This window comes from Eimeria maxima, genomic scaffold (assembly GCF_000499605.1).
Source record: "Eimeria maxima Weybridge genomic scaffold, Emw_scaff448, whole genome shotgun sequence".
Classification (NCBI taxonomy): Eukaryota; Apicomplexa; class Conoidasida; order Eucoccidiorida; family Eimeriidae; genus Eimeria; species Eimeria maxima.
In genome coordinates this window covers 1821-22871 of record NW_013563858.1, presented here as the reverse complement: position 1 = coordinate 22871, position 21051 = coordinate 1821, and the positions used below count along the sequence as shown (strand labels likewise).

The 21051-nt window shown below is 49.6% G+C and overlaps 4 protein-coding genes across 4 annotated transcripts; 1 reads left to right on the top strand and 3 right to left on the bottom strand.

The window, feature by feature from the left end:
• Positions 1 to 1896: 1896 nt before the first annotated feature.
• EMWEY_00033570 (hypothetical protein, conserved) lies at positions 1897 to 2949 on the top strand (the record flags this gene model as incomplete). Its single annotated transcript, XM_013478483.1, has 5 exons — positions 1897 to 2169; positions 2266 to 2308; positions 2420 to 2475; positions 2585 to 2687; positions 2828 to 2949. The coding sequence occupies 5 exons, from the start codon at positions 1897 to 1899 to the stop codon at positions 2947 to 2949; spliced, it is 597 nt and encodes a 198-aa protein (XP_013333937.1).
• Positions 2950 to 3560: 611 nt separating this feature from the next.
• Positions 3561 to 4400, bottom strand: EMWEY_00033560 (hypothetical protein, conserved; the record flags this gene model as incomplete). Its single annotated transcript, XM_013478482.1, has 2 exons — positions 3561 to 3710; positions 3813 to 4400. The coding sequence occupies 2 exons, from the start codon at positions 4398 to 4400 to the stop codon at positions 3561 to 3563; spliced, it is 738 nt and encodes a 245-aa protein (XP_013333936.1).
• A 1799-nt stretch (positions 4401 to 6199) lies between these two features.
• Positions 6200 to 7251, bottom strand: EMWEY_00033550 (hypothetical protein, conserved; the record flags this gene model as incomplete). The annotated part of the gene is made up of 5 exons (XM_013478481.1): positions 6200 to 6321; positions 6439 to 6541; positions 6657 to 6712; positions 6813 to 6855; positions 6979 to 7251. 5 exons carry the CDS (start codon positions 7249 to 7251, stop codon positions 6200 to 6202), a joined length of 597 nt encoding a protein of 198 aa, XP_013333935.1.
• An 8460-nt stretch (positions 7252 to 15711) lies between these two features.
• EMWEY_00033540 (protein kinase (incomplete catalytic triad), putative) lies at positions 15712 to 20383 on the bottom strand (the record flags this gene model as incomplete). Its single annotated transcript, XM_013478480.1, has 13 exons — positions 15712 to 15906; positions 16180 to 16250; positions 16503 to 16581; positions 16819 to 17053; positions 17384 to 17500; positions 17725 to 17972; positions 18244 to 18314; positions 18520 to 18652; positions 19088 to 19162; positions 19315 to 19384; positions 19567 to 19716; positions 19942 to 20030; positions 20321 to 20383. 13 exons carry the CDS (start codon positions 20381 to 20383, stop codon positions 15712 to 15714), a joined length of 1596 nt encoding a protein of 531 aa, XP_013333934.1.
• Between the last annotated feature and the right edge of the window lie 668 nt (positions 20384 to 21051).

The window sequence follows — 21051 nt, the reverse complement described above, 5'->3', positions numbered from 1 at the left end:
AAGCCAGTCACGTTACTACGATATGGGGTTTTGACGTTGGAGAAGATCACAACGACTTGGTATGAGGCATGCTGTGGGTGATAAAGTAGAGGGCGCAGATACGCCCACCAGTACATCATTGAGGAGTGGGTTCTGGCCTTTGAGGGGAGAGTGCCCCTCTCTGCTTCCACTTCTTTAGCTATGAAGGTGAAAGGAGCCTAAGCAGTTCAGAAGAGCTGCCAGAAATTCGTTATGCCTTCATATGCCATATAGAGCCCTTCCCTCTTCTGCCTGCAGCGTACTTTCAGGAATTGCGTACATTACCATCTGTTGTCTGGCCAACCTGAAGCGTTAAAAGTGCTAACGAGGCTCGCGATCCCCGCAAACGAGTCAACCGTACGTTATTTGTTTCCTTGGCTCTTAAAAAAAGGGGAAGAGGTCAACCCAGAGAGTACTGTGAACAGAAGAAGAGGCCGAGAATGGAATCGGATTTCAATGTGCTTTGCAGATCTGGAAGCGGCCTTCGCCATCGCAGGCCCTCATCATCCGCGGCCAGCAAGAAGTTGGTTAGATGCTGGAGGCGAAGCTGGGCAGGCGTGAATTGCGAAGAGCAGCTGAAACAGCCACAAAATGCAAGTCAATACACAGCCATCTTGAGGGACGTGGAGCGCATACGAAGGTGTCAACTCCTTGGGTGAGGAGGGAATGGTGGAGACAGCAACAGATATAGCATAGCCTTTTTGCGGTGCTGGTAAGTCAGTTTACGCGTGGAACCTTTACTAAGCCCTGGTAGGCGGCAACGGCAAGTGAGGGGAAGCTCTCATTAATAGTCAACAGCGCTCATGCGTGCACCCAACAAGGCTTGTTTAAGCCTGCACGTTGGTCAACCTTGTATAATTAGTTGCAGCTAGGTGCATCGCATTACACGTCGGACCGCCCCTCTCCCGCAACTCCAGCAGCTTGAAGTGCCGCGCGCTCAGGACACTGGGAGGCCGGAAGTTGAGTCCAGATGCTCTTAAGTAACTCTCAGCCTAAATAGTTCTGCTGCATTGCATCTCACAGTAGTCATCGGGAAGGATCCACAGTCCGCAGGTTGCACGAAAGCAGTGGTTCAACAATTGTCGGCAGTGTTCATACACACAGGCTTGGTTGTGCTCGGCAGGTGGAATTGCCATGCAATATGGGCTACAGCAGGTTGCCTTGCAACTGAATGCCGCCTCGGTTCCTCCTATGCAGGGGCTTGGCACACTTCTCCCAGGACGCCGGAGACTAGGGAGCCTGCATTAGGGCACATATGGGAACAGCACATTTTCCCAGTGTAACATAGTCTGTAGCAAGCCCTTAAGTGTATCCCAGAACTGTCAGTGAACCTAGAAAACTCCCATCGTTGTTTTGTGTCCACTGCACGTGGTAATAGCGTAGAAAATATCGATGACTCATTACACACTGGATACTAATATAAATTCATTTCTTTAGTGGCCAGAATGCAGAAAAACGAGATTTCCAACACGCTTAGAGCCACAATCACCAGTATCCGTATCGATGCTACGCGAACACCTTCCACCAAAAGTTTGCTGCAGCCATTGATATTTTCTGGTCTTCCGCACCGAAATTATTTTCTCGTCTTTGGCCCCCGTTGAAACCTTGATTTTCTTTTTTATATTGGATTTTGTCGGCCATAATTGCGTAAAATATTTAGCCGTAGTTGTTCTACAAGCGAACGGCCACGCGTATTCCTATGTGGGGATCGGGGGGGAAGCCACGGAGCTGCAGCCTGCTGCAAAGCACCACCTGGACACACCACCGGAGCAACGAGCAAAACAAACCATCACAATACAGCGTGCCGCATCATCTTTTATTGTTTTCCCTCCCATTTATTCCTTTCACCTGTAGTTTGAAGGCGTATTTGCCGTGAAAATGGTTGGTATTACCCGCCGGAGCGTGGCCCTCCTGGCGATTGCCGCCTGCGCAACAACAGCCTTTGCCGCTGAGGGACCCCTGGATGAGAATGTACAAGTTAGCTCTGAGGTCGCAGAAGGAAATCAAACACAGGGCATCTCCATGGGCAAATCTCGCATGAGCCCCACATTACTGGCAGGCGCAGCGGCAGGCACAACTGCTCTGATGGTGCTTGTAGGACTTTTCGGCCTTCGAGTCCTTGGCGCCAAAATCGTCGAGGCAGAAGCACAGGTAAAGAATACACTGTATTCCTTATTCATGTCTTGACAATTCTTTCAGGTATCTTCACTTGTTCCGTGGTATTTGTGTCCTGCATCTTCCTCGCAGACTGCTGGCACCAAAATCGCCGAAGAATTGCTCCGACGTACTGGTACGTCAATGGTCTTGCTCCACCAAATACTAACTGGAAAACCTCCTCGGTAGCTCGCTGGTTGGGCTCTGCATGTTGGCTGCAGAACCCATGTGCTCGTGTCCTCTGCAGGCAAGTTTACTCTGACTACCCCGTTGTACAGTGCTTTCGCAACGCTTACGTTTGAGGTAAAGCACACTCGACTCTCACCCAACCCTTGCTCAGTTTCGTAGTACGTTGGGTACATTCAGCATTCCAGAACAAGGACGGTTAGGTCGTCCTATGTTTTCCTTCCAGGACGGAGCAACGAAGATAATCAAGGAGCTTAAGCAAGAAGGCAGGGAGGCAGAAGCCGCCAGAATTGCCGAGCAGTTCCAGGCATTCCTTTCCGGGATACCTAGTACGTGTCCCACATCATCATGTTGCTCAACTGAATCCGTCCATTTGTCTTCAAGAACTTAAGTGAGGTTCGTCAACATAGCCTGCTGGCTTGTCCCCCGACCTGTCCGTGTGCAATGTGTGGCGCTTTTATTTTCACAGGGGACGGAGCGTACACTCTCCCAGTTGCGTTTGATGAATACAAAGTCACGGTTCATTTGGAGGTGAAGAACATGCCTCCCCAAGCTCCGGAAAACCCGCCACCGGGGGCTACCCAGCAATAGGTTCCGGAGATGACGGCTGCGGGTGTTTGATGGGTGCTGTGCTACACCACGATGCCTATAAGCCTGCCCTAGCCCTTGCAAGCAGGCGCTTTTAGACAGGTCCTTTTGAAGATGTCTCACTTGGCGATTTTCTGACCGCATTAGCTGGGCGGTCTGTGCAGAGCACAGCAACAACAAGGGTTTTGTACTTCAAAGCCGTTGGTGTCAATTTATCTTCACATGCAGTACTGTCAGTGCCGATAGTGATTCGTTTCCGCCAAGCTCTGGTGGTATTCACTTGTGATGCTAAATTCAAGCTAAGTTCCGTTGGTATTCACTTGTGAAGCTAGCCCCCACAACAGGCCCTTGGGAGTTGAGCACCCTAGTTGCAGTCAATCCATCCACGCTGGGTTGTGACAATTCCCGCATCTGTATGGCAATAATCGCCCTACTGTGAAGCGACTCCCTAAAGTAGCACACGATTGTCTAGTTACTCCTGGGTCCAAGTATCTACTTCATCTAGTAATTTGTCTAGATCTTGAACAACAGCGAGTTGTTCTACTGCCTTCGGCCTCCTTATATGTTGAGGATATTCACGCCCATACAACTGCAAGCAGTTGTTCCCGATAGTTCTACTGTAACAAGGTGTCCACTGTCGGGTCGTCCTCGTGAGGTTTGATTTCCACCGCCCCAAGCGGGTGACTCCTCCACGGGAAAAACGGTGAGAAGTAAAGGCTCGCTTCTCCAAGGCCCAGCTGTGGCACCTGTCTGAGCCAAGAACCCTGTTTGAGTGGTGCTTGCAGAAGCAAAATGACTTCGGGCGCGTCTGCTGGGAACCCCAGCTCTATCTCCAGAACGCTTGGGAGGAAGGGCCTACGACGCACCTGCCAAATGCCTCTGACGGAAAGACCGGTCCCTAGCGAAAACTTCTTGGAAATGCTCAATTCCGCGACGCGGTTGGTGGACAATGAAAGGGACAAACGCCTTCCACGTTGAAGAGCCTCCAAGATGCTTACAAATGCTGTTGCTTCTTTAGCACCAGCAGCTCGCCTTATAGCACCTGCTGCTACATTACCTGCAGCGAGGCGTGAGCCACCACCTTGCGCGCCCTCCTGTAGTTTGCCGCTCACGTCCCAGTCCCCGGCAACGGAAGCCTCCGCTATTTCTGGAGATGGGGAAGTCCACGAAGACAGGAAAGAGGGCTCAAGGCGATGTTTCAGCGGGAGGAAATCGGTGCTGCAGCTCCGTCCTCCCAGAGGTTTACGAAGCTGCGTCCAACCAGAACGAAAACCGAACTGGGGCTGCAGTGGGGTGGGCCTCTCGCCCATATAGGAGCGCTCAAACAGTGCTGCAAGTACTTCTTCCTTGCCCCCAAGGAACAATACTCCTGCAAGGAGGAGGCAAGATTGTAGGAAGCAGGCCCAGTGCGTGGCAGTGGTTCCAGGTGTCTTCAGGGCCTTTTGAAATCCCATGTCCACCGCTGCGTCAGCTTTACTTCTTTAATCAGGAAACTAGAGCAGAGTGCACACTGGATCTGTCCAAAAGCCGTTGAGCTCCGCTGAGCAGACAGCACAGGGGAGACCCAGATACGTCACGAAAAGGACAACCGTTGGGCTAGAAATCCCTCCCCCTCGCATTATTCAATTTGGAACGTCAATGTCTTCGCATACGGATATAATATTAGAGGGAAAATGGCAATAGGGCTTGAAACAAACATCGGCGTAGTAACCACACTTCGTAGGCGGGCGAGACGATTCACCAAGCATGTGCATGAATGGGGATGATGATACAGCAGAAAACAAAAACAACTATCCCATTAGTAATTTAGTCTGGAAGGAAAGTGTCATGGAACTGTCTTTACACCGTTGAAGGCAGCTACCCTATCAGCTGTAGTGTGCAGCTCTTCTAAGGTGTACCTACTAATCATCTCGTTGTGCCGGGCTTCCTACGTACAACCTCTAACTACCAAAATCCCCAGAAGCCTATGCTGCAAGTACCAAATCATGTTAGAGTCACTATTATTAACAAGGAGAGTTCATAGAATAGAAGAACTGTGTTCTGATATCCTATCCAATTAGATCTCTAAAGGGGCCTACCTGGAAACCAAGTAGTGACTAGTGGTAGTGGTAGTACGCCACACTCATGACGGTGGCCGCCAGTGGGGGTTATGCTATTAACCTATGGCTCCACCTACGGTACTCGATTCTTAGAGCATCTAGCAGTATTAATTCCCTTTCTTAGTGTCTAATGTCATAATCCTTCTCTTTATGGTCGCCCAACTACTAGATATCACACCAGAGCCACATTGTAGTTCCTGTGCACTACATCAGGTACGAAGCCTCCTATGTCTTGCAACAGCAACGGGGGCAGCCGTAACTGTTCACAAATGATATTACTTGTACGGCTCATTTAGGATAGTTCCATACAGCTGTCAACCCTGCTCCTTCCGAGCACTAACACACCGCGGTATGACTGCTTAACGGTGAAGTTACTATGCCTTGCGTGCCTCGCCATGCTACATAGGCGCGAGAATCATTGTACAGCTTCCCCTACGGTCGAAGTTAAACGGTTGCAAGGCACTGGAAATTGTTAGCCTAACAGTTCATTACACGAAGCTGAGCGTCTTCCATACTCTCCAATAACACTGTGATATGTCGCCCAGTTGCCTGGATGGAATCTGCCTTGCTGGCGTCTCAATGTCAGGTCGTGCCTGGTCTTAGCCGGGTGCTCAAACCACAACGAAGACTGTTGCGACAATTGTGGATGCTCTAATGCTGCGTGCAGTCTGTCAACTTCAATACTCGTCCAAAGGCCTGGGCGCCCTTTCGATAGCGGTAAGCTGATGACCAGAAATTCTTACGCTCCCAACTACGCTCCGCCAGTAAACAGGGTTACAGTTGCACGAATATCAACTACAGGAATTTCGACGGTGTCTACTGCCCCATACACCTGGTGTACAGAGCTTATTCACGTAAAAAGCTAAAACAACTACGGCGACGTACACAATGAAGCACTGGGAAGTGCTCAATTCAAAATCGTAAGCACTCCTGTGACAGAAAGGACAGCCGGTGGACGGCTGATGGTCAGTTTAGTTCCTCCGAAAAGCCAAACCTTCGGCATGCCCCACGTAAAATTCCCACGACTACTGTACTAGACAACAGAATCGTGGGGCAACCAGCGTCTTTATGTCCACTTCATTTGCATCAAGCTACCTGGTTACTACAGAGCATTATCCCCTCTACAGCCGCTTCTGTGGGCCTGCTTGCTGCGGCTACTGTGGCTGCTGTGGCTGCTGCGGCTCCTGTGGCTCCTGCGGTGGGGTAGGTTTCAACTCGACGTCTACCGAAACTTTTCCTTCGCCGAAGATGAACTCAAGCGCACCCGTGCCACCCGCTGAATAAAAACCATAGCACACAATGTGCATATAAAATTTGACGCACTGCTGCAACCATTGGGGCAAAACAGGTAGCAGACTCCAAACCACACACGATCTTCATACGTTCGACATACCTTTAATTGTATCCAACACCCGTCTAAGTTCGCTAGACATTTCGTCAAGTCTCATTGCCTTCTCTGCTTCCTCAAGGGTCTTAATTGCCTCCTTTGCTTTGTTCTGCAGTCACAAGCAAGCAGTCACAAGCAGTCACAAAGCGTCACCCCCATACAACGAATACCTACGGGACTTTCACGAACCGAGTATATTGAGGAAAACCCAGTATACAACGAACCTCGAATTTAACTTTAACATAGGCGGCGAAGTCTTCGGTGGTCACGGTCATCTTATCTACGCGCAAAAAGAACAGCAAATATTTTCCATAGATGTTTTAAAATCCGCCAGTACAACTTGCGATGAAGTCCCACATAGTGCCGAATAGAATGCTTACCGGTGAGTGCCAGGATTTCCTCGGCGACTTTAGAATGGGCAATCTGCACAGGAAAAACACGTAGCCAGGGGGTGTCATCGGAACAAAAACTCGAAAGATACACGCAATAAGCACAAAATGAACCTATTAAGATCAAATATGTTTGGCAAGCAATACAATGTCTTACCTTAGACTCCGTCTGGACGAGCTTGGCGCCCAAAACCTTGATACCAAACAACAAAATCGCAGCCATCAGAGCTGTGCCAACTGCAGCTGTTCCCGCAATCACGGGACCGCTAACACCCCTTTTGCTGAATATGGACTCTCCCACACTTGGCTGTTCCATAACCTCAGCAGCCACTTCCGGGGAACTTTCATATGGCCCCTCAGCAGCCAAAGCAGTAGTTGCGCAGGCTGCAATGGCAAGGAGCGCGACGCCCCGACGGCTGAGAACGACCATTTTCAGTGGATAAGTTTATTCAAGAAAGGAAAGAAAAGGGGGGGAAATTATAAAGGAAGTGAAATGTATGAAAGAAGCAACAAAAATCAGTGATTGAACCAGCCGTGTTCTGACATTGCAAGAGGAGGGAGGCATCCAGCTACCGTTCCGGAGGAGCTAGATGCTCTGCACCTCCCCACGATCCCCACATCGAGCCTAGCCTGTGGAACCAGTGGGGCTGAGGTGTTGCAGTTACGAAAAGTGAGAAAAAATAACTCTTCTTTGCCTCCATCATGATTTCTTTTCACAATACAAAAGGCCCAGTCCGTCCATCATCACAGTGTTGCGCTATCATCTAAGGCGGGGTATTAGCACCGGTTCGGCCCCGTTGCACTGGTCAGCCATCCCCTGCAACCCACAGCATGATTAAACTCTTGCCATTCTACGATTTCCTAACGTAGCAACGTAGTATTAGTTTACCACAGCTTGCAGTTTAATTGTTTGCAACGTATTAAGGTGCGGACACTAATGGTGCTCACTGGTAGACATTGTAACCACAGTCATAAAGCACAACAGAGGACCGTAATGCAGCTTTTCGACCTTATCCGGGCCTGCTGGAAGGTGCATTTGAGGCAAAATACTAAAGGTGCCAAATCCATAAATGCTGCTTCCCCCTGTCCCCAGGCGGCTTGAGCGCAGGGGCCCAATCCAAGGGGCACGCGCTGGGGAAGGTGCTGTAGCGGGCCATCAGTGGTATTGGGGAATATGTCGAAAGCGTGCTTATGAACCGCTATTCGGTCCATTACATATTGGACAAGGTGCACACAAGCAAGAAACCTCAGCGCCGAACGCTTAGTTGCACGTGACAGGACAGCACCTAACTCCCAGAGCAGTTCAGTCCAGTTGCACAGCCGTGAGTTGTACGGAAGGTGCCGGAAAATGCACAGAGAACATTTCCTTTCTAACACTCCCAAAGTATTGTCAAAATTCAGCCTTTTAATTCTCTTGCACAATGGAAGTTGGTCAAGATCTGCCGTCCCGTGGACAGGCAACCAACCAATGGGAGCCCTGGAGGGCTAAAGCAAGCACAATTTCTATATCCCAGGCAGGGTCACTATTCCTAGACCATCACCGTTACATGAATAATGCCGTCTATATGGTAGGAAAAGGCGGCATTCTTCATTTAGCGGTCATATAGATAGGCCAGTCGTCGGAATGTGGAGCCACTGAAGGTGTTCCGTCTACCGTAGACTTTTTCTGTGTACAACAAGTACCAGAGTAGGTACATGCGCTATTGGTGTCATCGCCATTAGCTCGGTTGGCTTATCATTGATACAACGGACTGGGCAACGGACAAAGGGTCGACAGCGAAAAGATGATAGTTTTCGAGATAGAGAAAGACAAACTCCCCACAGATACTGCCCCAACAAAAAGAGAGGGAGGCGATTTTGGAAGTCATCCTGTTTTTGAGACTATAGACTTTGGGGTCTTGCATATCAATCACAACGTAGAAATGGACAGAATCGCAACCGAACAGCAACCGTGGAATACGGCACTCAGAGGCTCGGTAGATCGTATTGAGCGGTACATATGCTTCTTTCGGAGCAAGCATAGTCGCATGATTCGGGGCTGCAGGCGTGTGCAACAGTGAGGGAGTTGGAGAGACAAGACTCTGAGAATCGCCGTCAGGTAAATAAACAAAAAGATCAGTGAAAAACCAGGACCCCCTACGCAACGTACAGGGCAATTGTGAGAAAAGAAAGGGCGGAAGCCTCACTTACAGACCCTCATCTAATCAAAACAATGTTTGTACAAGTTTGTATTAACCGAAAGGATTTGTTTGCTCTGGTTGACAGAGATTACGAAGCGAAAAACGTGATGCATGCAGGTCCGGCTAGATGATACAACTTTCCAGTCGTTTGCCGTTTGCGAAACGTTGCCACAGATATTGCATTAATGAGTGGGCTCGCTCAAATGGCAATATAAATTTAGCAGAGGGTCATCTATGATATGAGATTTTAACGTAGGAGCAGTTCCCAGGACTTGGTATGAGGCATGTTGTGGGTCTTGCAATGGAGGGCATAGATGAGCCCACCTGATGACACCATTAAGCAGTGCGTGTTGGGCCGCGAGGTGAGAGTGACCCTCCCAGCGATTTCAACGGCATTTGCCTTCTTCATTAGTGTAAGCAGTGTTCCTAGGAGAGCCGTGGGCTTATAATACAACTGTCCACTCTTCCACTCGTTACTCTCCGGAATCCATTTTGTGTACCGAACACACACTTGGCCGGCACGATGTTAGGTCTGGCTGGCGAAAGCCAGCCAGCCAGATGCGTTCGCAGTCTCGTTGCAGCCTTCCGTATGCATCCCGGTGCAACACGGGAATGCATGAAAATGGAACAGGGAATTTCGGCAAGAAGGTACGGCAGACAAAGTTCAACAGTTACTTTTACGCCTGGCGGCTTATGTTTGGTGGAGTATCCCGTCTTCTAATATTGTAGCCGATGAAGTTCGCTGTAGGTTGGGTAGGACATTTCGCTGTTAGTTTTCAGATCAGTGAGATGGATGACATCGTAGGATGACATTTGTATACAAGTTTCGGCGGATAACGGAAATACCCCCAAAGTCTCTAATCTTTTGACGACCATTTAAGGTGTCATGTGTGAGATGTCAACTCAGATGGAGCGTAATTCCAGAGACTGCGCCACAGAATGGAGCTGAGGGACCGGGGACTGCCTGCTATGAGTTATAGTGCACCTTCGTGTAGCTCAAACAGCAAGACAGTCCCACATTTCAAGCACAACCAGATATTTTTCCGTGCATTCAATGACACTGAAGAGAAGATTTGAAGACTTCTTCCCGTTTGCAAACATATATGCGTCTAGGTTGCCTCCTACGGCCGGGTCAGTGTTTATGCACCAACGTCAGGCAGACTATGCTATACCAACTTCTGACAGCCTTGCTAAAATAAGACAAAATAAGACGTCAAACCACGATCTGTGTAGCATGGGTTGACTTCAGGCAAATCTGTCTGAAGTGGGCATCTGAATCCTCTCTCGCCCTTAATAGGCACCCAGGAGGCAAGTACTAGATCTCAACAATGATATGTAGGGTTCAACGGCACGGTCAAGAAGTATTTCTTGTGTTTGCATGTGGGGGTGTCTTGGACCCCGAGATGGAGCATCGAACTCTGGAGCCACTGGGGCAAAATCTGTCGCTTGCTTATATTCGGTCTGATGTTGGCGCATGAACCCATACCCTGCACTAGCTCACAACAGATTATTAATCTTTTCTCCACAATGTTCTACAACGTTTATAAATATAGCTAAGAATGCTGTTTTGTGCGTGCATGCGGGGCTAGCTTGCATGTTCGGTTGCTGCAAGGCGCGCTGTAACTCATGGCAGGCCGCAAATCCAGGCACTTGAGGTGCTGAGCTAAGGGAGCCGGCAGACCAGAGAAGGGGGTCAGCCGCCTTCAGCGAAGTCATGCCTCAAGCATTGTGGCTCTATTGCAGCTCACAATATTCCTCGGATACAATCCACGACACGCCGTAGAATTTCTAACAGGATGTTTCCTCGCTCGCAGCTCCATGCATTTGTCCAGCTCTGTCCAGCAAGTCTGGAGACTCGAAAGAGATACCACTTCTTTTGCTAAACACTTCTGCGACGTATCTGCCTTCCTCTGCCGCTGCTTGTAGTCATAGGATGAACTCAAAGACCCTAGCTAAACTCTGTTTGAACGCCGTTGTGCCTCTATGAAATAACGAAGAAACTCATACTTTGACTCAATCAATCGGTTGGTGCACTCACCAGAAGTAATAGCTGAAGTGCCGCTGTTGTACCTTGGTAAGCAAACCAACCTACAAACAGCAGGGATGTAGCTGGGCCAGTTCCGGCATTTCCTGGGTATTGGTAGCTTCTAAGCTTATATTCAAGACTTAGCATTGTAATGAGATATACATTTCGTCAGTACGTGGAAACACAACGTTGGTTTGAAATCCCGAAGACAAACGCTGTTGAATTACACGTCTGGGAGCTTCCAGTGCCTGGGGTGGATGGCGGATCGAAGCCCCAATGCTCATAGCTGATAAGTATGTTCACTACTCTGTTCTTGACGTTTATAGTGCATTACAGTGTGAATATGTAGACGATTGAGTGCTGGCGTGCACATCTCGGTGAACGTCTTCCCCAGTGCGGGGGCTAGCACTAGAGCTGGTCCGAATTGACGCTCCGCCGACTGTCCTGTACACCCTCACACCAAAGAACACTTTCCCTTTGGATTTATGCATATAAATTCATCCCTTAACGCAAATGACTTGAAGTAACGGCGTCCAAGTGCTGAACAGCTAATCCACGACGTGCGAGACCCGTCACTGTCTATGGAGTTCTCTGCCCGTTTCCTTCGCCTAAAGGACGTCTTGATGAAGGCAGGAGCCCCAAAGTATAGACTAGAACAGTTGATTCGCCAGTTTTATGGGGGTAAAGTGAGCGCTGTTGCAGACCTGAAGTCTTTGGGCACTCAAGCCCAAAGGGCTATCGAGACGCATTTTGGCCCGAACTTGCTAACTTTAAACTGCATTTCAATAGCCGAAGCTCCTAAGGCAACAAAAGTACTCTTCGAGTGCAAAGATGGGGTCAGGATAGAGGCGGTTGCACTAAAGTTTGCATCCCACACATCTCTTTGCATATCTTCACAAGTGGGCCATCTTCCAATATATATTGTGGGGTGGTTTCGTATTTTGTGAATAAGCTGCAAATAAGAGCCACTGCGATGACCTCCACGTGATATTTACCCTGCGCATGCCCATGAAGTACACTATGTAGTCGCAATAGACCTGAGGCTCCTGACCAACAATGACGTGGGTGTTTTTGACTACCCACAACAGAACGGACGTCAGCTACGGTGCGTGTATATATCTTGCTTTCGCTTCAGGCAGGATGCTCGTTCAACTGCAGCTTCTGTGCCACAGGTGAGCGTGATGCATTTTTGCACCCGGAACTTGCAGCTGACTTCCAACTTTTAGCAGCGTAGCGTCTACAATTAACTTTATGCTAAACGGCAGCAGGAACAGCCACCTAATCGTACTCATTAGCTATTTGAGGAAAAGCTTTTCTCCAGAACAGGGATGCCAGTCATAATGCTCTGTGCCATATTGAAGATGTGCTCTACGTGCAAAAGGGAAGATCGGCCTAAAGCGCCAGTTAAGTGTGGACGAAGTGTCGGACCAAGTATTGTACTTCCAGACAAGAGGCGTACGAGCTGACTCCGTATCTTTCATGGGTATGCAGGATTTTATAAATATCGCTACACAAATAAGTGTGTGGAGTGACAGGGTCAGGACAGGCAGTGTAGAACTGCCCGAGTTCTAGGCAGCCCTAGAACTCCTTGCTTGGCGGGCAGCGTTGGCGTGCATCCATGCATATGTGTTCACATCCCTATTAGCACGAGCGTACATGCGCGCATGTATACATGCGCGCATGTATTGATATGTGCACGGAAGGATAACGATTTTACAGCGACGAGCGATGCGAGCCGGCACCAGCCAAGGCGTAGGCTGCATGCTTTTCAAGCTGTTCCATTGTGTAAATACACCCGAATTAAGAATCAAAGAAACGCACTGGCGGGGCAGCTACTGTATGTAAACATCGACAGAAACTAGGTGGCGTCGCGCATGATTATATGAGTTCTGCAGGTATGGGGGAGCCGCTTGCAAACCCCCGCGTGTTTGACACCCTCAAGTTACTTACAGATTCCAGGGCATTCGGCCTATCGGCGAGGCGTTTGAACATATCCACGTCTGGTGTTCTTCCGGGCATTAAAAAACTGAATGAACAACACCCACAGGTGAGCTTTATGCACATTATGTCTCAAGTATTCAGGATACCACGGTTGCCCCCTCTAGCCTTAACTTTGCGCGTTGTGCACATCGACCCTATATCAGTCGTGTGTCCACACCAAAATACTGCTTTCCTCTGAGGAAGAAGACCGCGTTGCCTGCAAGAAAGGATGTGACTACTTGGACATTAATTCTTCTGATTTGCCGTGTCGGACTTAAGATAATTGACGGGGTGAAAATATGTTTGTTCATATGGCTTTTAAAACTTGGATCGGCATTCTAATGGAAAATCCTCCTCTCTCTACCAGAAGGAAGGTTGACACGCTGCACAGTTCTTACGTTGTGCAGGTCAACTTGGCATTTTCTCTGCACTCGCCGTTTCCGGAGGAACGGAATATTTTGGTATGTATACACTGCAGATACCGCCGATGCGCACAATATACGCGCAATGTTAAGACTAGAGGGGGCGTCCATGGTGCTCTGACTCGTCTCCATTGCATTGCCTATGAGCTCATGTGTACCGTGCCACCTAAATTCTAGTGCCGCCAGTGGTCGTACGAGGTAGTTTAAGTTGTAACAATCAGTGGCACGTAAACTAGATGGGACGGGCCACATACCTTTTTTGTCCATCTTCTGTTTATGGTGCAGGTACCTGCCAATCGCATGTACCCGTTCTCAGAAGTGTTTGCTCTCCTGGACGAACGCGTTGCTTTGACAGGCCGACGCGTGTGGATTGCTTACCTGCTGCTTCAAGGCAAGTCCCAATTCTGCCGAAGATAATAAGCACAGTTCAGTTGTTCTTCTACTTGCGGGACACTGTTGCCCATTTGCTTTCGAAAGTTGGGTGACCACTGCATAGCACATCGTACATAGTGCCCCCAATTACACAGTGCATAAAGTAGGTGAACAGAATCATCCCTACCAACTGAATCCGAAAAGCTATATGTACAAGCCTGCAGCATTGTGGGAGGAGTGCGTTCCAGGCGTCAACGACACTGTCGAACACGCGAGAGCCCTTGCATCGCTTATTCGGGACCGCCGAAGGACAACACGACACTTGTATCACGTGTCGTTAATTGAATATAATGAAGGTAATTTGGCTCCACCAGCACAAGGCACTTTGCACGCCCAAACATCTTCACTGCAACCAGCTAGCGTATCTGTTGATGTAATGTGCGCAGCACAAGGTGTATCGTCGTCCCTACGACGGGCTGACAGCAAGAGACTCAAGCAGTTCGAGGTATGCACAGGTACTCAATAAGGCTTCGTGGTTCACGAGTAGAATGTGGTGTTGCCAGCACATTCGTGAGTAAGCTCTTGCGTTGCATGATTGCGTTTGTTGTGTGTCTAGGAAGTACTTAACGGTGCATCCATATCGCATTCACGAAGGTGAGCCATACATCAATTAGAATTGGGCGGGTACAGCAAAGAGTCCGCCCTCACGGTACACTAGGTGGAACCACGTAGCGGATACGACAATAATGTGCAAACTGGCACACCTGCTGTTGGCGCAGTCCCAACAGTGGTCGAGGTTTAGTAAATAGCAAACGTATGTTGACAGCGGCCCTGCCGCAGGACACGCCTGCGCAGAGAACTCGTGGCGTACAGCGTACCAATGAGCAAACACCAAACAATCCTGGGCTGCACAAACTGTGCCTGGACAGCCAGAACACTCGAAGCAGGTTAGACAGAGGAACGTCCGCCGTTGTAAAGACGTAGTGGCTGCCTTTAGTAGGAAGCCTTGCGGTTTGTGCTGACAGAAATTACTTCGGCCGGGATATTGATGCTGCATGCGGACAACAGTTCGCAGGTGAGGAGCAAATGATCTGGCAGATTTACCGCAAGCCAAGTGTAAATGTGTTGTTTAGGAGATGTCGTCGCGTCCCGCACTGCGTGACCCGCAGTGCTCAGGTTTTCAGCTTTGACATTCAAGACGCGACTCTTCGTTGTTGGTGTACACGATGCTTCTTCGTTGTGACTCCGACTGCAGCATATAATCCAGAGCCCAAGCGGACGGCGGCCTGCCCATTGCCAGTTCTGTAGGACTAACCCAGGAAGAGCGGAGTTCGCCATTATCAGGGGCCAGAATTTGCAAGTGTACAGCAGTCCGCCTAGTGCACTGGAAATGCATCTTCATGAAGCAGAAGGCTCAGCTCTTTCGTCATGGTGCACAGCATAGGCCTTGCAGCGCCTGTTAAGGATTGGGTATGCTGGGTCTAAATGGCAAATTTAATCTTAAGCTCCCGCACGCGAAAAAACGCGGGGACAAAACATTCCCAGTTTACCTTTAGAGACCCACTTCGAACACCAAGTTCGCGCAGATCAGCCCCGGTACTCAAACTGTCCCTTACGACGGCAGGTGTGCTGTTCAGTATAGGCAGGTGACAAGTTAACATACCGTCGCATACCGCATCCAGCCACGCAGAGCGTTGGAGTGTGTGCATTCATGGGACCAAAGCGACATCGGTAGTAGTCTGTACGGCATAGGTTGCCCCCACCAAGCACGCGTTCCCGCACTCCAACTCTGCAAATTCAGTGTGTAGCTGTTGGTAATAAACTTTAACTTGCAACGTCGAAGGGTATGCAGTATGTAAGGTGATTTTGCAGTTGCAAGCTGCGCACCGTGGTGAGACAGTACACAGAAGTCACATTATGGCACACGTTGATTTGCCGTTCTTATCCTTCTTCGAGTCTGGCGCCGCTGTCTGGGTGCCCATTCCTGGAGGAGTAAGCGACTTATCCAGGTACAGCTCTTCACCAGGTGTCTTCCCAAAGCCTAACACTTCCGCAAATCCACGAACCCAGTCTGACGCCTGAAGGGTCCAGCGATCTTGAACATCCTGCAACATACAATATACCGAATACAAACGACCAATCTACAATGCGCACCCACTGCCTGCGCGCTCGTGTGCGCCAAACGACACACTGTGCATTATGCGAACACGCTGGAGCAGTCCACACTGTCCTGGAGGGGAGTCCTTGCGACTCGCCCGTGCATTCTGCACCGTTTGGAGATGACCCACTATCGTCCCTACAGTACTAAGCTATGCTGAACGTGACTGCAACAATGGACGAGCCAGAAGTTCAAAATGCCCCGTAAGTCGCATACGTACCACCAGATCTTTAAAAAGAGGCCTCTCTGCCGGGTTCATCGTCAACATCCGTATTAACAGTTTTGCCAGTTCTGTACAGACGACCCAGCTATGCCGCACTACAGGCATGAATGTCAATGTGCTAGGATAATCTTCTCGAAATATCTGGGTACTATGCAGCCCGGGGTTGTGCATCCAAAGGGGGAGAGCGACTTTTTAACGTGAGCTCAGTCTGTAAGGAGATCTCCCCGTTTTCGTTGAGGGCTTGCTCCGTCAGAGCTTCGGAAAAAGCCACTGCGAGGAAGAGTGATCAGCACAGCGGTCATCATCAACAGTTAGCATACCTGGGGCTGCCGGTGATTCGTTGTTGTTCTGAAGCTTCTCCAATGCTGCTGCCAACCGTTTGGGCTTGTCCCGATACGCCTATGCCGCAAGAAAAGGTAAGCAAAACCGTACGTTCCTCTTAATACAACCTGCGCACCCTGTCGGGAGAAATGAATGGACAATAACCAATGTAATGGAAGAAATAACTCCAACAAAACCTGCAAAATCCCAGTGTAAGGTCTGTTGCCAAGCCAGCTGAATTGTCTCTCAGCACGTGGACAGGACGCCGACACTAATGACCGTGGTTAGGTGTACTAAAGCAGTGATAAAGCCCACCGCCACATTTTGTAGAGTGGCTAACTGCAGTAGGACAAGGCCTAGACAGAACACGTCGTTTTTGTGAGGAGACAGGCTATCCACGTACACCGCGGCTCGCTGAATTCGCCTTTCGGTCAGCGCAGTGTGGTATTCGGGCGAGCAGTAAGCAGGAACCACAGCTAGACCTTTCGCAACTTGTACCAGCCAGCGCTTGAATTCGCCTGAGCCGTCAACAGCACTACTGAAATAACGACTGTGCACCATGAACAGGTGGGTTAACACCCTGCGCGGCGTGGGCTTGCATATTACCCTCAGGCCCACAGACGCCTGCGACTACTTCACGAAGACAGTCAGTTTACTTGGAGGAATGAAGTCACCGATTAGGAGACGAAATCCATCATCTGAAACAAAAATGTTGTATGGGTGGATGTTTCCATGGTAAATGCCGTGGTGCTCCAAGAAAGCCATGCTGAAGAAGTGACAACAAGCACGACAGCGATTATTTACACTTTAACGGACGACACGTTTACACTACATAGAATAACTAGAACGTATTCATACAGCACTCGAGGTACTAACGTACCACGAAACGAGGGTCCTCGCGTTCGCCAACAAAAGTTCGGGCTTGTACGCATACGTGTTCCTCTTCCCAGACAATGCCTTCATGACTGCCCCCACGCTCCCGTTCTGCATGAACGGCCTGAAAGGCAAACGCGAGACCGATGGTGTTTGTTCGATTTGTCTGGCAGCAATATACGGTTACATGACGATGCAGTGACAGCAGCCCTGTGTGTTAAGATTTGCAAATGCAAGCAGGAGGGCAGTCTGCAGCGCATCCAAAGGGAGTTAGGTATCTCCTGCAATACCTCGCGATATCGCGACATCTCTAGCACACGAACTGCAGATAGCTGTAACTTTGCTCACGTGATGATGGCAGCCCCAGACATGCTTCTAGATCTGCTGTGCGTGCGGCTGATGGTGGCGGTGTGAACAACCGGAAGTAGCCCGACTTGTTCGAAGTTGAACTTTCCTTTTTCTACAATGTATCGCCAGCAGAACTTCATAAAGACCTCAACTTCCTTCACCAGTGCCTTGGCTCCTGCGTCGTCATACCCTGCATCGGTGCGGTGGAAAACGCGGCCGTCTGCAGCAACAGCAACCCCCGGGTCCATCTGAGACAGTCAAGAAGCAGCAGAGGACCTTGCATCTTCCCGCTTCAGGACCAACGCTAAATAAGTGTTACTTAGCGGTACACCTCTCTGCTAAGGCGCCATCTTTTCTATGTGCAGCAAACCCTAGCAGCGTCCGGCTTGCTGCTAATCATGTACTAGATGCTTCTAGATAATGTGGATCGAAATGCTCGTACGAACACAACCTAACATCCCGGGCATGCAAGGTGCCGATCGTTTAGCGACAGGCGCAGCACTCAACAGTTAGTCTTACGACTTTGGAGCAGTAGATGGTTGGTACCTCTCTGGCCTTGGGCGCGGCTTTGGGCGCTGCAACCTTTTTCCCTGAAGTTTCAAATAATTCGCAATACTACGCACTACGCCACGTTAAGGGGTTCGAAGTAAACAACCTTTAGATGAGCGCTGCATCGGTGGCAAGAACACCAAATCCTTTTCAAACACAAAAGACGAACTGCCTGGACGTCCATCCTACAGGTCGCAGCATCGGAAGTACTGTAGGCATCTTTGACGTGACGGTGCTGATACATACCCTTTTTAGCGGCCTTCTTTGCCTCCTTTTCAAGGCGTTCCTTTTCTGCCGCTTGCATCGCTCGGGCCTCTAAGTGAGCCTGAACAAGCAGGTCGTGGTTGAAGTCTTCCCACGGCTTATCGAGGCGCCGAAGCTGCAAACAGAATTCAATGCATCTCGCTAGCACCTAAGATAGCATTGGCAAGCAAGCTCAGTATACTCGAGTATACTCGTGGTGCCTGTAAAGCCCAGGCCATCTGCTGGAGCACAGGCTTGTGTGGAAGTCAGGCAGTTGAACAGTTGGTACCGACTTTTCGCCAAGCAGAACACCACATGTGCAGACATGAAAAAGCACGCACACACTGGTCAATGCATCCATCCCCATAATCTGTATTTCACACGAACCCCCCGAGTGCTGATCAAATCGCAGTTCGAGGGCCCAGCCCTGATAATGATTCTTAACACTTCCTACTGTGCCAGTTGATACGCTATTTCCCGAAATTGTGCTTTTTCTCAGGTGCTGAACTGTATACGCAGCAGTAGACATATGTAAATAACGCTGACGCCACCCGACACAGACGAGGCCTACAGCAATGGGGAGCTCGTGACGTTCCCAAGTGAAGTTGAGGCTGCTGGACTCGAGCTCCTTGAGTTTTTCCTTGACCTGTGCGCCAAAAGAAGACAACAAACCACAACAGCTTCGACGCACCCACCTAATCCACTATGAAGGTAAGGGGGGATAAATTACTCAAGCTAAGAGCCAGACGTATTAACGTCAAATGCAGAATACAGCCCGGACTGTTCCTCTCCTGTTACCTCGTCAAGCTGGTCTTCAATGTCCGTTTTGAGCTGTTGCCTCTCCTCTAAAAGCACTTCTGGGTCCCGCCTAAGCAATCACAGCCAGCAGGAGCCCCTAAACCGCACCTTGAGAAGTGGAATCAAGTTTGCAGGCAGGAGGCACACAACACTATCTTCGGCCGTAACAGAGCTACAATCGTGCAACAGATTACTGCAACTGCTGCTTCAGAAAAGGTTGCTTAAGGCGGGTGCCTCCTCAGTCTGTATCACCTGTCATGGGGGTCGAATCTCTCTGCGTAGTCCATCTCATCGTCGTATTGTTCGTCTTCTTCGTACGCCTCCTCTCGCTCCTCTTCCATGCGCTGCGTCGCCTGCTCAATGCCTGCATCCAGCCGAGCGATGGCGTCTTCTAACTTGGCCCTGCAGAAGCAGCCGCCGGCGGAGTTACAACGCGACTCCAATAAGAGTTAGCCACTCTGTTGGATCCCTCCTTGTGGAGGGATTTAACTGTATTGTAATAGTATAAATTCCGCAAAAATGTACGAGCGGATACTTGGCGAATGTACTTCGTGGTCTGCATGCATGAACGTGTTCTGCGCAGGCAGAACACGTCAGTCATGCATTTGCTGTGCCTTGTGAACTTACTTGTCCTTGGCTAGCTCTTCTTTCTGCGAATTCGCGTCGTTCTTTATCAGCCAAGTCTCACCGTGAGCAGCGCTTCCTAAGACGCATTCCTTTCAAAGAAAAACTAGCTTATTACGCTCTAGCATCGTAGAGGTCTAATCAAATCCTCGGGTCTACTCCACCATGCACATAGATGCTCCACAGGTGCTTATTAATGTGCCATAGGGACGTCCATGCAAATTCCTCGAACTCCTCTTCAAGTTACAGTCATATATGTTGTTGAGACATCAGCAAGCGTGCACCTCATCTACTGTGGAGGCCGATGCAGCTGATCGACCTCGCAAGCCACCATTTCTCCTGTAACTTCTCATTAGACACTCCAAGCTGTGCAGCAGCTCACCAGGCATTCTCTGGATAGCAATAAATCCCGGGGGCCACAGAATCCTTTCCCCGAGAACTCCATAGTTTGACGCCGGCAGATTCATCCTGCCACCTCGCCAGCGAAGGTCAGTAGTTGGCCTGCGGTGGCCAGTCAGCTCAGCTGTAGATCCTTGCCTCGGTACTGTCTAGTGTAGAAACAACCTGAAAATGTCAACTCCAAAACGCTAGAATTTCCGGTGATTCCTCTTCTGCGTACTTTTCATTTAACCGACGCCTCTGTTGTTGACGGGGCAAACCCTCTGAAAAGCTCAAATGAGGAGGGCTGAGGGAGACGAAACACAAAATCACGCTCATCACAACTTCAGTGACAAGGAGATAGCCCAGTAAACGTGGTGCTCATCTGCAAAGACTGATAATAACCCCCATCCGTTCACCATAGCGTGCAGCATCCCAGGGCGATCCTCCGTTCTCCCTGCCAGCTTTTGATGCAGCCGGATACGAAGTAAAACAACTAAATTGTGTAACGCCCTTTATGAAGCAGCATTCGCAGCAAACACACGCTTACCCACGGCTGGCTAGAACTCGAATTTGAGCGGCTGCGAAAAGCGGACCGCTCTCCTGCTATGCCTACTAAGAAAACAGCAACGTGGCCACGAAATTCGAAGAAGTGTCATTTGTCTCCACAACTTTTACTTATTATACTCAGCATGAATTACCCGATGAAGAGCCCGCCAGAAAGCGATGTGTCCA